Below are 16,364 nucleotides of genomic sequence, written 5' to 3' on the forward strand. Positions count from 1 at the left end.
ATAACAGTTTATTTCGATCTCTGTATATTTTATAAAATTTCACAAAAGCATACCCTGAACCATACATTAAAGTGTTTGCGTTGTAGAATTAAACAGGAAATTGGAGATATTTGTCAGCAACAGACAAGCTACACTATCTACACCATGCAGTGTTTGGAATTATAGTGCAAGATCTCCATATGGATAAAACGTACAGCCAGGTAAGGAGTTAAGCACGTATCCAGAAATGTTTTTGATAATAAATTATTCATAGGCTACAGTAAGTCTGTAGGCTATATGTGGGAGGGATAGCCCATCTGAATGCTTTTGGATGCCGCCTGTGATTTAGGCTATTGTTTTTGGGGATAGAGTAGCTACGGTGTAAATCAAGGGCAAATACTAATGGATACGCCTATTCTAGGCATAAGGTATAGTCCATAAAAATAGACTTGACAGGCCCAGTGGCGACTCCTATTGGAAGCTAGGGGAAGCACAGCCTACTGGAACTCAGCTCAAAAACGAACCATATATACTGATCAATATTGTCAAAATTCTATATACTGTATTTTCATGAATGCTACATTTAATTTCAACCGGTTGCGGGTTAAAATTGCAGTTATTTTAACATCTAGGCTATGATTTCTACCACATTCCCCCACGAGTGCACGATTTTGTTTGAGGAGTAACCATGGCGACGAGCAGTCTTTTAGTTCGGCTACTGACGTGTATGAGGGGAAGCATGCATACAGCAACAGCATGTTGCTTCACCTGAGCTCTTGCCGCCGATTGATGAAACATTGAGGAGCATTGGCCAATCAGAGTGCGTCTGTAATGCTGTGCGTTGTATGGAAAAACTTCCTGGGTAAATTTTAGACGGATGTGCTTCTCCTGGCTTTCTCGTAGTGATTGGAAGGTGGCTCTAATAAACCCGCCCTAAAGATGTTGACCACCAATATCAAATAGGCCTAAGTATTTTGTAAGAGAGATGAGACTTTACCCGCGCTGTTCTTCAGTCTCATTCACGGACTGTACAGAATTTTATATTGACACCATGGAGAGCAAAAGAGAACATGTCTTGAGATCGGTGTTGGGATTCCTACAGGGACAGTATTTGGACCATACAATCTATGATTTGCAAAGGAATTGGATAGGCGATTTGATGATTTGATGGACCTAATTCGGAGAGTGCTCTCGAGAGGCAACTGGTGGGTAAGTCATGTTTAGCTTACTACTTGTTATAGCACCGCCGAGTGCCTCAATGTTCAATGCGGTGATGGCAAATTATGTTGTCGTAAAGTTACCGATGGTGCTTTTGTTGTGCGCAGCGTAGCCCACTGTTGTTTGTAGAAAAGAGAGGTGAGAGAGGTGTTTAATGTGCTGTAATCAAGGACGTCTTATTGGCTGTTGTTGTGGTCATTGCGGGATAAAGTCATTCGTGGCAGATGGACTGGCGCTAGCAGCCGAGGCCCACTCAATGCTTTGATGGTTTCCTCAGTATTACGCAATATTTCCTGGCTGTCATCACAGGGCGCGTGTGACAACAAGCAGGGTCGAGAAAGACAGCGCATTTGTTGTTGTTTAAGTTATTATTCTCTTCTTTCGTGCAGAGGGCTAGGCTGATGGGGATCTGGACTAGGCCTACGGGAAACTCTTACTAGTTTGTGACGCTTGTCTGTTAGGCTACAAAAGGTCTCCGGTTTTGTGGTGATGGACTTGCACTGGAATGGTTGATAGCCGATATCTGAGCGCATATCCGAGGTTTTAGACTATGCAACCTGTCCCTTCTCTAGTGACCTCTTGCATCGTGCACATCTCAAACCAGTTTGGGATTTTTTTTGTGGAGCAAGCTTGTGTCCCTTTTACTTACACGTTTCACTTGCTGCAAACCTCATCATGGCCTATTAAATAGAGCTAGGCAAGAACTGAAATCCATGCCTATCGACACCTCTTATTATGCTGACGTCACCTGCGCTTCTGGCTAATCTGTATTGTGCTTCCCCAATCAAAATGTCCACCCACCGCTACTGGACAGGCCCGAAAAACACGGCCCGAACGATAAGAACGAACGATATTTTTCGTTCCGAAACCGGTTCAGGAACGATATTTTGGTGGCGGAACGAATTCAAGAACGAAGATGTTAAACAAAGGCCTGTCTGAACCGTTCGGAACGGAACGATTGAAAAATTATTTCGTTTTCAAGCCCTGCCCATGACCCATGACAATCAAGCTGATACAAGTTATGCAAACAATTAAATTATTAATTAAGATTTTGAATAATTTGAAATCATAAATTATTATTATAATATCTCCGAATGAAGCATTGTTACAATTGTTGATTAATGTTCTCCCTTTATTGATGCCTTAATGACATGAGATGGATCTCATCTTTAATATGTGGCATTTGTGCTACTAACATTTAGCACAGTGTTTCTCAAACTTTTTCAGACCGAGGACCACTTTGTGCCCCAAAAAATGTTCAGGGACCACTGAATTGACAGTTGACGGGTGCTAACTTGACACTGCTAATTTAAATGCAGATCATTTACTTTTTATTCACATTGCAACCCTGTCTTATTTTGGTGATAAGACTTCTGTTATGTTCAGCTTTATAATTATGTTACAAAATAGCCTACTGCTAACTTGTCTTGGAATAGTAGACCTGGACCACACTTTGAGAATCACTGATTTAGCAATTGTTCTTAATGGGCTATGCCATTCTGATCATAACTTCCTGCATTTGTTGCCACAAACCAAGATGGTTAAGGAGACTGCACTAGCTTAAAGAGGTTTTGGCTACTGACAAGTAACAGATTTTTATTTCTTTTTTTTCCTAACAAGTCTAAGTTTGTTGCTAACCCTTTCTGTATCACCCTTTAGCATTTATCGCCAACCTTTTCCCATTGTTGCTACTTATTGTTATCGTTATTGACACAGGCCTTACTAACCTGTAGCAGTTGTTGCTGAATTTGTTGTAGCTGGAGAAGGCAATTAGCACACCAAACCCGACTCCCAAAGAGAAGCAGATCTGAGTGGCTGCCTCGATCCAGACCTGCGGGCACAAAAGAGACACATAGAGGGAGGGAGAAAGAGAGAGAGAGAGAGAGAGAGAGAGAGAGAGAGAGAGAGAGAGGGGGAGAGAGAGAGAGAGAGAAAGATAGAGAGAGAGAGAGAGAGAGAAAGATAGAGAGAGAGAGGCAGAGCAGCAGCACCGCGCGGTGCAGAGCCAAAGCGGCGCGCAGAGAGTGCGGAGAAGGTGCTATTAGAGATAATTGCAGGACACTCATTCAACGGAAAAGATGAAAGCCGGGGCTGAATGCAGGGTAATTTTGGTAATTGCCGTCGCATGGATGTGTCTAATCTAATTCTGCGACTGTCTTTTGAGTTTGGTGGTCATGTTTGCGATTAGCGGCGAGCGAGGGCCAGATTATTCGCCTGATTATGTTCACAAGGCTGGGATCATATCATTGCTTTACCTCGTCGTCTCGTGCCTGCGATATCGAGAGGCCATTTTCCTTGCGTTAGGCGTGACAGCGTTGATGAGATTGTAGGTTAATCGCATGAACTAGGCTAGGAAACGTTAAGGCAGACACTCATGCGTAATTTGTCTGTGTTTATAATACACAGACATCAATCCTTATCCCAACATTTTCATTCTTTCATTTCACACACACACACACACACACACACACACACACACACACACACACACACACACACACACACACACACACACACACACACACACACACACACAAACACACACACACACACACACACACACACACACACACACACACACACACAGACACACACACACACACCAAGAAAGTGATGGACACAGCCAACAACAGGAACGCTAAAGTGCTATCAGCCTCCTGCCGTGAGCCTCCCCTCCCCTCAACACTCCACTCCTCACTCCACACAATAGATCCTCAGGTGCTAAATAGCTCTCCCTTTCTCTATCCCTCTCTCTATCCTTTCAGTCTGTGCCAGTGTCTCTCCATCACTGCCTTGCTAGTTCCCCATTGCTTCCCTGTTTTTCTTTTCTCAATGTCACTATTTGATTCTGTCTGCTGACCACTTGTGTTCGCTATCTGGGACTGTCTGTCCGATGATTCAGCAGCACCCACGACACTGCATGAAACTCCACCTCATAGTGAAACGAAATGATCCAAAATAAATAATCATAATCATAAACAACAACTTTTGACCGTGATGGTACATCCAAAAGGGTCACAAAGGTTGATTAGTTGATTACTTTAGTGTATATCGGTTGTATAAAAACAGGGATTGTTTCTGTAGCCGTCCAATCTCGGACAGGCATCATTTGGATTGACTCAGACTGCCGAGCGGGGTAAAGGAGTGCATCTCATATTAAAACCTAAAATATCTAAAAAATAAAATAATACAAACATAAAGGTTTTATAGTGAAAATAAGGAGAATGAGTGGAAGAGAGTGGAGTTAAAAAGAGTGGAGAGGGTCTGAATTGATCTAAAGTGTTTGAAAGCTGTAAAAATAAATAAATAAATAAATAAATAAATAAAAAAACGGGTGAATGCATCTGTTCATGCAGCTATGAAAATACTCCGTCTGTCTGCGTCAGCTATGGGAGAATGATTACGGCCATCGACGGCAGCTATGGGATCTAAAGGGTTAAGGGTTACTCTATCTAAGTATTACCAACCCCTCTGTCCCGCCCCTGTGTGTGTGTGTGTGTGTGTGTGTGTGTGTGTGTGTGTGTGTGTGTGTGTGTGTGTGTGTGTGTGTGTCTGATCTGTCTGACTGTTTGTCTGTCTGTCTGTGTGTCCATTTGTGTGTGTGTGTGGCCTGCATGCATGCGTGCATGCGTGTATGAGTGCATGCGTTTGTGTGTGCTTGTGCTTGTGCTTGTGTGTACCTGGGGCTTGAGTAGCTTGTAGAAGTCGACGCTGAGGTAAGCTTTAATGCCGGCACTGGCTCCAGGGAGGGTGACTCCCCTGATGAGGAGCACGGTCAGGACCACATAGGGCATCGTGGCAGTGATCCACACCACCTACACACACACACACACACACACACACACACACACACACACACACACATGGACGCATACAGACACGCATACAGTACACACACACACGCACGCACGCACGCACACGCACACACACACACACACACACACACACACACACACACACACACACACACACACACACACACACACATATTCTGTTATGACAAGACAATGTGGACAGCTTCTTACAGGGAGTGGCCGGATATTTTAAAATTAAACATGTGAATTGAAAAAATACTTTGTGTGAATCAACAGAAGCGAGAGACAGCGGGAACACGGGAAAGATTGAGAGAGATATAAAGACAGACAGACAGACAAGCAGACAGACAGACAGACAGGAGGCAAACAGTCAGACACAGAAAGAGTTCCAGACCTTCCCAGAGGTCTTGACCCCCTTCCAGAGGCTGAAGTAGAGGATGACGATGACCACAGCCAAACAGGAGGTCAGTTGCCATCGTGGCCTGCCCAGGTTCTCGATACCCCCACTCTCCTGCAGGTGTAACACACCACGCCTGTGTGGATCACACACACACACACACATGCATACACACGCGCAAACACGCATACACACACGCGCACGTACGCAAGCATACATGCACACGCACGCACGCACGCACGCACGCACACACACACACACCACACATGCACGTAATGACACATGCACACACACACATAGTAGGTAGCTACAGTTACTTAGTATCAGTATAATACGATAAACAGCAACTCTTCGGAAATAACTGGGTCATTTATGGAAATAGCCTATATGGGAATTCATATCGTTATACCACATTTAATTGATAACTACTAAAGAACTTAAATAATAGGCTAATACAAACTGCACTGTATATAATTCAAACATCCTTGTAAATTTTGGTTTAAACACAGTTTTTGCAATTGTATTTGCCTTATCAGCTTTGAAAGAGTCAAAGTTATAAAAAATATATATAAGGTTGTGTGCATTGTAGTTGTGAATTTGTGCATGTACAATGTAGCCTACATGCAGGGCTGTAAGATGGCCTGGAGCCCCTAGGCTACAGGTTGCCGTGGGCCCCCCCAGAAGGCAAATTTCTTATCAAAAATTACATAGGCAGTGTCATAATTACGAGCTAGGAATTCAGGATATTTCTGCCAACTATGAACAGGGGTATTGATAATAGTTTTTCAAAATCATATCTCACAATTCCACAATTTTTGACTTTTGGCCAATCGGGGGCCCCTGGCAGGTGGAGCCCTAAGCTTCAGCCATATCTAGCCTGTGTGTTAATCCGGCCCTGTGTACATGCCCACATTTATGAGACAGTGCTTGAATACACGAGACAGTGCACATTTCGCTGATGCTCACTCAAAATACTCAGCGGCTGGCGTGGTCTTCTGGCTGTCGTTGAGCGTGTTGTTGGCCCACATGTCGGAGCAGTTGGGGCTGTTCCAGGGGTTGTTGCAGTTGACCCAGGGCAGGTCGCCCGTGAACGAGGAGAAGAGGTAGAAGAGAGCCCAGGAGATGATCACGTTGTAGTAGAAGCCCACGTACAGAGAGATCAGGATGACAGTGAAGCCCACACCTGGAGAAGAACCATTGCGCATTTAGTGTGTTTGTTGTGTGTATGTACTTTCTCTCTCTCTCTCTCTCTCTCTCTCTCTCCCTCTCTCTCTCTCTCTCTCTCTCTCTCTCTCTCTCTCTCTCTCTCTCTTTTTTCTTCTCCTCTCTCCCTCCCTGTCTGGTTCCCATGGTCGCTTGCTGTGTACAGCTGGAGAACTGGTGTCGGATGTTGGATGTCTCTGTGTGTGTGTGTGTGTGTGTGTGTGTGTGTGTGTGTGTGTGTGTGTGTGTGTGTGTGTGTGTGTGTGTGTGTGTGTGTGTGTGTGTGTGTGTGTGTGTGTGTGTGTGGAGAAGCCCATGAATGTGTTTTGTGTGTGTGGGTGGATAGCATCAGTAGTCAGAGTAACATCAACTGTCTTATTCCATGTGTACGCTAACTAAACACAGTTGATCTTATCTCAAGGCAAAAAAAAACCAGACCAGATGCACTATCCACGTTCCAGATCAGATGCAATATCCACATACTCATGTTTTGAAGACTACTACTACTGCTACTACGACTATTACATGCATATACGTATATGTGCACATACCCCCAAAAAATCATGATCAATATAGCTAAAATAGCTCAATAATGTCTTCACCTTTACTCTGGTCAACTCGGGTCAAAGGTCTTTAAAACAGTAATTAACATTGAGTCAGGACTGAATTGCTTCATGCAAAAAGTGCATTTGTAGGTCTATTGGTAACAAGTCAAATATGATTATACATAGATGAATGGAAACATCCAAAGGAAACATCCTACAATTTCCAACTTCACATTAGCCTGAAAAGAGAAAATCCCTGGCTCAGATGACACATCTGTTTGTTTATTCATTTTACACGAGCTGTTATCCAAATTAACTTGAGCAATGATCATTTAAACATCAGTCTAGGGCAGGAAACATAAGGCACCGATTGCCATTGCTTTGAGTAAAGACCTACACCCAACCGAGAGATGACACTGGCCACGAAACAGTCACCGGCGGTGTAGCCATGTTGATTTGAGTGTTTAAAAGATGAATTTTAAGATTCTGTTCCCTAATCAGATCAAGTGGTTCACTGCGCACATAGCTACGGAGGTTGGATAAACCTTTATGAAAATATTAAAAAGTTAAAGCCAAGATACTTCACAGTTCACAGTTACTTAGTCCATAGTTTCACTAGCCTAGCGCAGCCAGACCCGTACAGCAAAAAGCTGTACCAGGGTCTAGGAGGGCTGGGCGGCAGTGTGGGCGGGATAAACGGTTGCTTCAGCACTCAACGTCACGCAATAGGATGGTGGAACAACCAATCCCCACACACTTCTGTGTAACGTCACAGCTGTCTTTCACAACGTGCACGCGACACGCCCCTTTGTAGGTGAAGCGGCAACTTCGAGCCGTCGTAGCAGTGAATGCGTGTGATGACCACAGCCACAAACAAGTTTCCTAATAAATCGTGTTTTCACTTATACAGTTCAAAAATGCATCGTTTTCAACCACATGGCCCTCCTTGATCAATCAGCGAAATGTCGAGCAATTTGGGGCTCGTTAAATGGTTATATTTATGATTGTTGTCAACATGGCATGTTCGGTGTTAGCTAGCTAGCTGTATACCCATAACTAATACATGGCTAGCCGCTAGCTCAGTAGACTAGGTGTCATTCCCATCTATTTAGTAAGCGACTTACAGACTTTCAAAGCTCCCAAATGTCTCGTTTTTAATGACATGGATCTTATTAGAATTTAGGGCAGGCATATAATACAAGGCTGGATACCTAGCTCTGTTATTGACGACAGGTTAGCTAGCCACTAGCGAGGGCCTCTTTGTAGGTGAAGCGGCAACTTCCAGCCGTCGTAGCAGTGAATGCGTGTGATGACCACAGCCACAAACAAGTTTCCTAATAAATCGTGTTTTCACTTATACAGTTCAAAAATGCCTCGTTTTCAACCACATGGCCCTCCTTGATCAATCAGCGAAATGTCGAGCAATTTGGGGCTTGTTAAATGGTTATATTTATGATTGTTGTCAACATGGCATGTTCGGTGTTAGCTAGCTAGCTGTATACCCATAACTTTCCCTGATTGTCGCTCCCAACGCAGGACGCTCCCCGGTCAGCTCGCTCCCACTAGCCAGACTGTCGATCCCACCGCCATATAACGGAGCTAGTTATCTTTTTGATGTTAGTTTTTTGTTTCTAACCCTAGTTTTTTGTTTCTAACCCTAACCCTAACCTGGATAGCCTACCTAGCTCTGTGTTGTTGACGACAGGTTAGCTAGCCACTAGCTTGGTAGACTAGGTGTCATTCCCATCTATTTAGTAAGCTACTCAAAGACTTTCAAAGCTCCCAAATATCTCGTTTTTAATGGCATGTGTCTTATTAGAAATTGGGGCAGCAATTTCATTCTACACCTACAGTAGTGGTCTGATAATAGCGTGTGACTATCTGGTTCTGTAAAATGCTCAACTTAGCTTACCGAGCTAGTTTAAAACATCGAATGATCAAAATTAAGTTAAGTTAAATTAAGTAAACACTTTCGTGCTGTACGTGGCACGGACGGACACCATGCTTCTTCTTAGAAAGTTTCCTGTTTACTAGGTAGCCCGGCCCCCCTCGCGATTTGATTGGCCCTGTCATCGGATAACTTTCAGCCTCGCAAAACGACTGGGGTCCGCTAGACTGCCCCCGGGAGCAAATTCAATTTGCGGTCGCTAGGGGCGTCTAGATTTCTAGGCTATAGTTTCACAGATACGCCAAATGTGAAGGCCCAAAGAATAGGTTCCATGTTTTTGGTAGAAGTGCACCTGTGTTTTCTTCAACAATTGGCCCAACACAGCACTGTCATTTTCTTCCTTTTTGAATACTTCAGTGTTAAGACAGTTTTGTGAAGAGCGACGTTTGACAGTTTTGTGAACAGCGACAGTGTTGATCATGTGAGAATGAAAAATGTAGGTTTCATGCAATGTCTCCATTTGCAATGACTTCCAAGGATATATTCATACAATTTTGCATACTGTATACTTCATATACTATGCATAATTAAGTCACCTCAAATTGCACTGATTTGAAGTTACTTGAGGGTGATATTTCAAATTTTTCAAAAAGAGATTGAGAGATGGGAGGAGGGAGAGAGAAAAAGATGTCGCTTCATCTTTTTCTCTCTCCCTTCTCCCATCTCTCAATCTCTTTTCAAAAAATTGAAATATCACCATTGTGATATTGTGAAGATTGTCTCCGAGAAACTGAACTATGAATAGAGAGAACAAAGTGACCATAGAGACAGGCAGAAAAACACCAGAACGCATATTCACCTTAGAAAGCGCTGTAGTGCTTTCCACCAAGTGAGCTCCTTCAACCACCAAGTTCTCTCGCAGGCACTGATCCCAAAGGGAGCTAACATGTTGATCAACACTAATGACTGTAATTGGTCGCGATTGACAGGCGCCCAGTGAAAGGCAAGCCTGTGATTGGCTGACAATGACAGGCGGCCAGTGAAAGGAGAGCCTGTGATTAAGATGCTGTAGCCGTCTCATCATCCCTCCATCCTTCCATCCCTCGTGTTCCCTTGTCCTCTCTCTCTCCTTCTTAGCTCCCCTGACTGACAGACAGATGATGGAGTTTCTAGCTGATGGAGCTAGCAGCAGGACGTGGACAAAATACAACATAACTACAGTACAAAAACACTAGCATACACAGTACACACACACACACACACACACACACACACACACACACACACACACACACACACACACACACACACACACACACACACACACACACACACACACACACACACACACACACAAACTTCTTCCATGTTTACATGTTACAGGAAGTTAATTTGATCGGACATAGTCATGGGTAGTTCCATAGAACTTAAAGATAAAGCCAAGCAAAGAGTAGACTGTTTCAAACTGAATGATGTGTCCTTTCTCCAAGAGTGGATCTTATTCCTCATGACAGTCTGTCGTCAGACCTGTCATTTACAGACAATAGAGGATTTGAATTGACAAGCTATTGCTTTATCGTGTCAGTGTAAATTGTGTGACGCTATGCTCTTGATGTAGGTAAATAGACCATTTCATACACTGGAGTGCAATGGCCAGGTGACAATCAAGACAGGATAAACTGACTGGCTAGGTAAAGTTTATATTTCCTGAGAAGTTAAGTGTTCCAATAACTTGTCTAGGTTCCCCTGTTTACAAGAGCAATTTCCTCTTTTAATTGACTAAAATGAATGGTCAATTGAACCATCTACATTAATATTATAGGTTAAATTTTTTACATTGTTTATATCACATAAAATAAATCGTTTGACTGTTCACATTCAAAAAACAGTGCTAATATCTATAATTATTATTTCAAATATGTACTTCAATCACATCAATCATATTTGTTGTTGTTTAGAACAGCACAATTGGCACAGTGTTAGTAATAATAAGGCTAACTTTGGACTAACTACCTTTCAGGAAAGACATGATCGAGAGCCCAGAATAGGGGAAATGTTTCAAGCATTACATTTTGTTTTAAATAGTACATGGCGGCAGATGTTTCTAGACACAAAACAGAGAATTAAGCAAAATGGGCTGAGAACCACTGAAACACACGTTACTGTTACAATAAGTGAACATCCTGACTTTTGAAAGTCTTGCTTTATATCTTTCAGCCAGTTCACTGAACTTTTCCGCCTCTCATTAACAGGACTCTTCATGCTTTCAGATGTTCTGTGAAGGGTACAAAGAGCACATGTATAGGAGGAATGCATGGAATTTCAAGCTGTTATTCTTCCACCATCTTCCACTTTACACAAGGCTGGATTAATTTGCCATCTTCGCATTTGACTGGGTCCATATCCAAAACTGGCACTCATTCACTACATAGGAAAGACGTTTTATACCTTAAATTGTGCTCTTAGAATGAGTTAACTTTTTTGTCATGAACACACGAAATTACAAAGTGCTTCTTTCTTAATTCATTAGGTCTGAAGGTATGACCTTACTGAGGGTCAGTTGGTGCCATTATTGGATCACTTAGTGTTTGGTCACTAGGGGGCGATAACAGCGATCAGCACTGTGGCAGTTAGCCCTGTACAGCAGATGGAGTGAGAATAGAGGACCACTAATGAGGATCATTGGTGTCTAATGGAGGCCACAGGTATGGCAGGAAAAGTCACTACACAACGCATAATACACACACACACGGACGCATGCACACACACACACACGGACGCATGCACACGCACACGCACACACACACACACACAAACACACACACACGCACGCACACAAGCGCACACACACACACACACACACACACACACACACACACACACACACACACACACACACACACACACACACACACACACACACACACACACACACACACACACACAAACACACACACACACAGAGTTATACGGCACATTGTGTTGTGATGATACGTTTTGCCTAAGGGCATAGTGAGTGACAAGTGGGCATTTGAGGGGCACCTCTGGGCCTAAAAGCCCAATTTTCCTCCTCGCCGCCATTTGTGATGGGGCTAAAAGCCATGGCTGTCTGTCAAAACAGAAGGTCACCCTCCATTTTCTCTCCTACTCAGAGGAAGGAAGCTCACCTCCAGTCGTCTTCATCAGTGGATATTCTAAAATACACGTATATTTATTAAACGGATTCATGGCCGAGAGGATATTAAAAGTGATCTTTGCGAGTTTTACCTGTAAAGTGTAAACTCTGAATGTTTGCTTTAAGCTAATATGTGCTGTTAGCACATTAAGGTACATTTCAGATATTGTGTTTGCAGAAAAAAAGTGATTATAACATCCATCCACATACAGTTCCCGGTCTCTTCGTCTATACGCAAAAAAGACAACAACATTTCAATAGTTAAATGCAGCCCATTTATGTTTAGAATGTACAATTTAAGTGTGTATACAGTATACCTGATAGTGGAGGCATACATGTACATAGAGGAACACAGTCAATAGTATGGGTCAATCCAGATATGATTGATGTGTATCAATAACTATTTTGATCAATTAACTATTTAATTGATGTGAGTCAATAACTATTATTCTCCTCAGCCCGTGTGTGTGTGTGTGTGTGTGTGTGTGTGTGTGTGTGTGTGTGTGTGTGTGTGTGTGTGTGTGTGTGTGTGTGTGTGTGTGTGTGTGTGTGTGTGTGTGTGTGTGTGTATTTGTATTGTTGTGTATTTGTACGTCACTGCGTGTACTTATATATTGCGTGCCCACCTTTGAATATGGGGCAGATCTTCCAGACGCCGGCGGCCCCCAGCCTGTTGTACTGGCCCAGAGCCAACTCCATGTAGAAGAGTGGCATCCCAGCGATCACCATGAAGAACAGGTAGGGCACTAGAAACGCTCCTGTGCATACCAACACAACACAGTCACGTCAGACACACCTCTAACACATGTACCATATACAGTAACACAGTCAAAAATCCTCATCCATAAAGCAACACGGCACAGTCAGATAGCAACACAGCGCGTTTGGATAGTTACACTGCACAGTCGCATAGCAACAGAGTATGGTTGGATTAACACAACACAGTTGGATAGCGAAAACAACACAGTCAGGTAGCAAAACCACACAGCCGGGTAATGACGCAACACAGTCGGATAGCAATGAAGCACAGTTGGCGAGAGAAGCAACACAGTTGGACAGAGAAACAACACAGTCGGATAGCGACACAACACAGTCGGATATAGCAACACAACACAGCCAGATGGTGACAAAAACTTGGATAGGGTGGGAAAATCATAAGCACTGCTGTGAATAGCAGATGCCAGATGTCAGATGCTTCTGATTCTGTTTGTCTATTTGTGTGTTTGTTTGTCAGTCAGTTTGCCCCTCTGTTAGCATCTCTGTCATAGGCATGCACAGATAGAGGTAAGGTGACGCTAAGGCCCCTGCCCCTTTACCCTACTGGATAAAAAAATGCTCCTTTTTGAAAGTTCCTTGGAAGTTTTCTTTGAAAATTTGTTGTCACAATATAATGTGGTCCTCGTTGACATGATAATCTACAAATGCTTCATGAAGAAAAGCATGTGGCAATTGTGCCCCGATATAATGCATATCCTGTAGCCTACTAAGGCAGCCAGTACTTGCACCCCTCCCCAAAAAACGTCCCTTATCTCTGTCAGCTGGTGTACTAGATTGTAGGCCTATGGGTCATTCTATGTTTCCAGTGCGCTTTTGGCAAACGCAAAAAGTCAATTATCAGTATTTTTTTTTCAAATAAATGACCTAGATGTTTCCATAGTGTATATTTAAGTTTCCAAACAAACAAATTGCCAAGCTTAATCTTAAATCATTTGATAAATACTCTAATGAAAGCAAACATTTGCTTGATTATTGTCAACATTGTTATGGACAAATACTATGTCATTTCAAACATATATAGAAATACTAGAGTTGAAACAACATAAGTTTGAAAGTGCTTATGTCCCTTAGCAATAATGTTGTCATTTATCTGTGCAACTGATATACAAAATGTGATTGTTGAGCTTCATAAGTAGGATTTTATGATTCACTGTGATACAGACTGAGACATTTTTCATTATAAATCCCTGTAACCAGTGGCGGAACAATTGTACACAGGGCCCGAGGGCAAAACACTTATCTGGCCCCCTATATGACCTGACAAGGTCCCAATTGGGCCCCCACCACCAATGCAATAGTGCCCTAGGCCCAGGGGCAAATGCCCTGCTCGCCCTCCCTATAGCTCCGGCCCTGCCTGTAACGTCTGATTTGAATTTAGTCACCCTCCTTACACAAGACTTCCCTCTCCAGAGATAATCCCTAGTGTCTGTTCATAGGATTTTTCCAACACATAAGGGATCAATAACACAAAAACATTTTCAAAACAGTCAACCGTGTTTCTCAACTGTGTTACGGTCAACAGTGCAAGGGAACAAGGCGGCACTTTTTTAGGAGAGAAAACAGAGCAGACAAACCCATCTTCCTAGAACACAAATTATTTTGTTTGTTTGTCTGTCAATATGGAGATAAATTGGCAAAAACATACTCCTCCTCAACTGTCATAGCTGATGCGTAACACCATTGACGGTAACACGGCTTGACATTTCAGCCATTTTTATGGTGTTGTGCTAACTGAGGACCTCAGAAGTTCCACCACAACACCTTAATCAATTCATGTATTTGTATGCTTATCTGTGTTTTCTACATGTGATTTCTAATTCATATTCTTATGAATATGTTGATAACACAGTTGACAGCCAATTTTCCCGCTATGAGAACATGAAAAAGAATAGATTAAATTATGGAAGGATGGAGCTCAAAACTAACCAAAAAGTCTTCCCATATCCTGCCAAAGAGGTTATGACATCACGTGATGTTATTCGTATGGCCTAAGACCAAACCATTACTGATTTACGGAGGGGGTTTCAGACCGTGACACGGTTAACATAGTTTTCGTGGACACACACAAAATGGTAAATTTCAGGTATAATGCAAAGCACAATGGTCTTTCTGACAGTTTTGTCATATTGTGATGATTACTGTGAATCAATATTTGCAATCGTCTTGGGCAAAACAAGTTTCTTTACATGCTAATATGAAGACTGAATCTGAGATTTGGAAAGCAGGACGCCATGAAAATGCCCAAAACCAGTATTAAATATTCATTCTTGCTGAGGGAAATAATGCCATGTCTTCACTTTCTGTATTATATGAAAGATAAATGTGTGCTAATGTCCAAAACATCACTGGATGCAGTTAATAGTTAGTGGAATTGGCAAATAAAATCCATGGACTTAAAAGTGCAGCCGAATCGTAGAATGAGCCCTATATCTCTCCTTTTGTGGTCAGTCTGTCTATCTATCAGCCAATCTATCTGCCTGATGGTAACTTCAGTTTTTTCCAACATTTTATCTGACTGCCATGCAGTGTACCTGTTTGCCTGTTAAATGTCAAATACCAAATGTCATATTAACTCAAAATGTATTTATGCAAACAAAGCATGTGTATGCCAGTGAGTTATTTGAAAAGAATTTCTTTCAGAAACAAGCTAGTACATGTTTTATGATAAGAAATAATGTATTCCTCAGTATATACAGTATCTATATATTTTCCTGTAGCAAGTTCGTCCTTTTCTTCCATTCCCTCTCTCCATAACCTGTATCTCTACCTTTCTGTCAAAATAAAATTCAAGTCCCCCTCCCTCTCTGGAAGCAGAGTAAAGGGGAAAGGTCCAAACCAAAGTTTTATCTCTAGCTCTATCACTCTCTCCCTTTCTCACTCCATCTCTCACTCCATCTCTCTCTAGCCCTCCCCCTAGCCCTCCCTCTGTCATTTCTCCACCCTATCCATCCTCCTTTCCCTCCTCCGTCTCTATTTCTCCATTTTCTCTGTTTTCTCTGTTTTATCTGACTCTGTGTCTGTCTGTCTCTCTCTCTCTTTCGCTCTCTCTCTCTCTCCCTCTCTCTCTCTCACCTCCTCCGTTCTTGTAGCAGAGATAGGGGAACCTCCACACGTTGGCCAGGTCCACGGCAAACCCGATGACCGACAGCAGGAAGTCGATCTTCTTCCCCCAGGTCTCGCGCTCCTCGCCCGAGGGTGGCGTCTGTGACAGGGCGGTGGCGTGCGCGTTGTGTGTGTTGTGCGTGGCGGCGGCAGCGGTGGTGTGCGTGGCCGTGTGCTGTGTCGGACTGGCCACCACCGCGGAGGTGGTGAACTGCACCCCATTCTGCTCCTTAACCAGGATGAGTTCTAGTTCCTTAGGGCCCAT

At 43.0% G+C, this 16,364-nt stretch overlaps 1 protein-coding gene across 1 annotated transcript in view; it reads right to left on the reverse strand.

The window, feature by feature from the left end:
* The window catches only part of slc6a3 (solute carrier family 6 member 3), a 23,579-nt gene extending 7,215 nt beyond the window's left edge, over positions 1 to 16,364 (reverse strand). Inside the window, exons 1-7 of the mRNA XM_063199734.1 lie at positions 16,284 to 16,364; positions 16,070 to 16,205; positions 12,847 to 12,978; positions 6,376 to 6,592; positions 5,407 to 5,545; positions 4,878 to 5,012; positions 2,925 to 3,028 (exon numbers count right to left, since the gene is read on the reverse strand). Of these exons, the coding sequence (XP_063055804.1) occupies positions 2,925 to 3,028; positions 4,878 to 5,012; positions 5,407 to 5,545; positions 6,376 to 6,592; positions 12,847 to 12,978; positions 16,070 to 16,205; positions 16,284 to 16,364 (944 nt within the window). The remainder of the gene's footprint in view (positions 1 to 2,924; positions 3,029 to 4,877; positions 5,013 to 5,406; positions 5,546 to 6,375; positions 6,593 to 12,846; positions 12,979 to 16,069; positions 16,206 to 16,283) is intronic.

This window comes from Engraulis encrasicolus, chromosome 5 (genome assembly GCF_034702125.1).
Source record: "Engraulis encrasicolus isolate BLACKSEA-1 chromosome 5, IST_EnEncr_1.0, whole genome shotgun sequence".
Classification (NCBI taxonomy): Eukaryota; Metazoa; Chordata; class Actinopteri; order Clupeiformes; family Engraulidae; genus Engraulis; species Engraulis encrasicolus.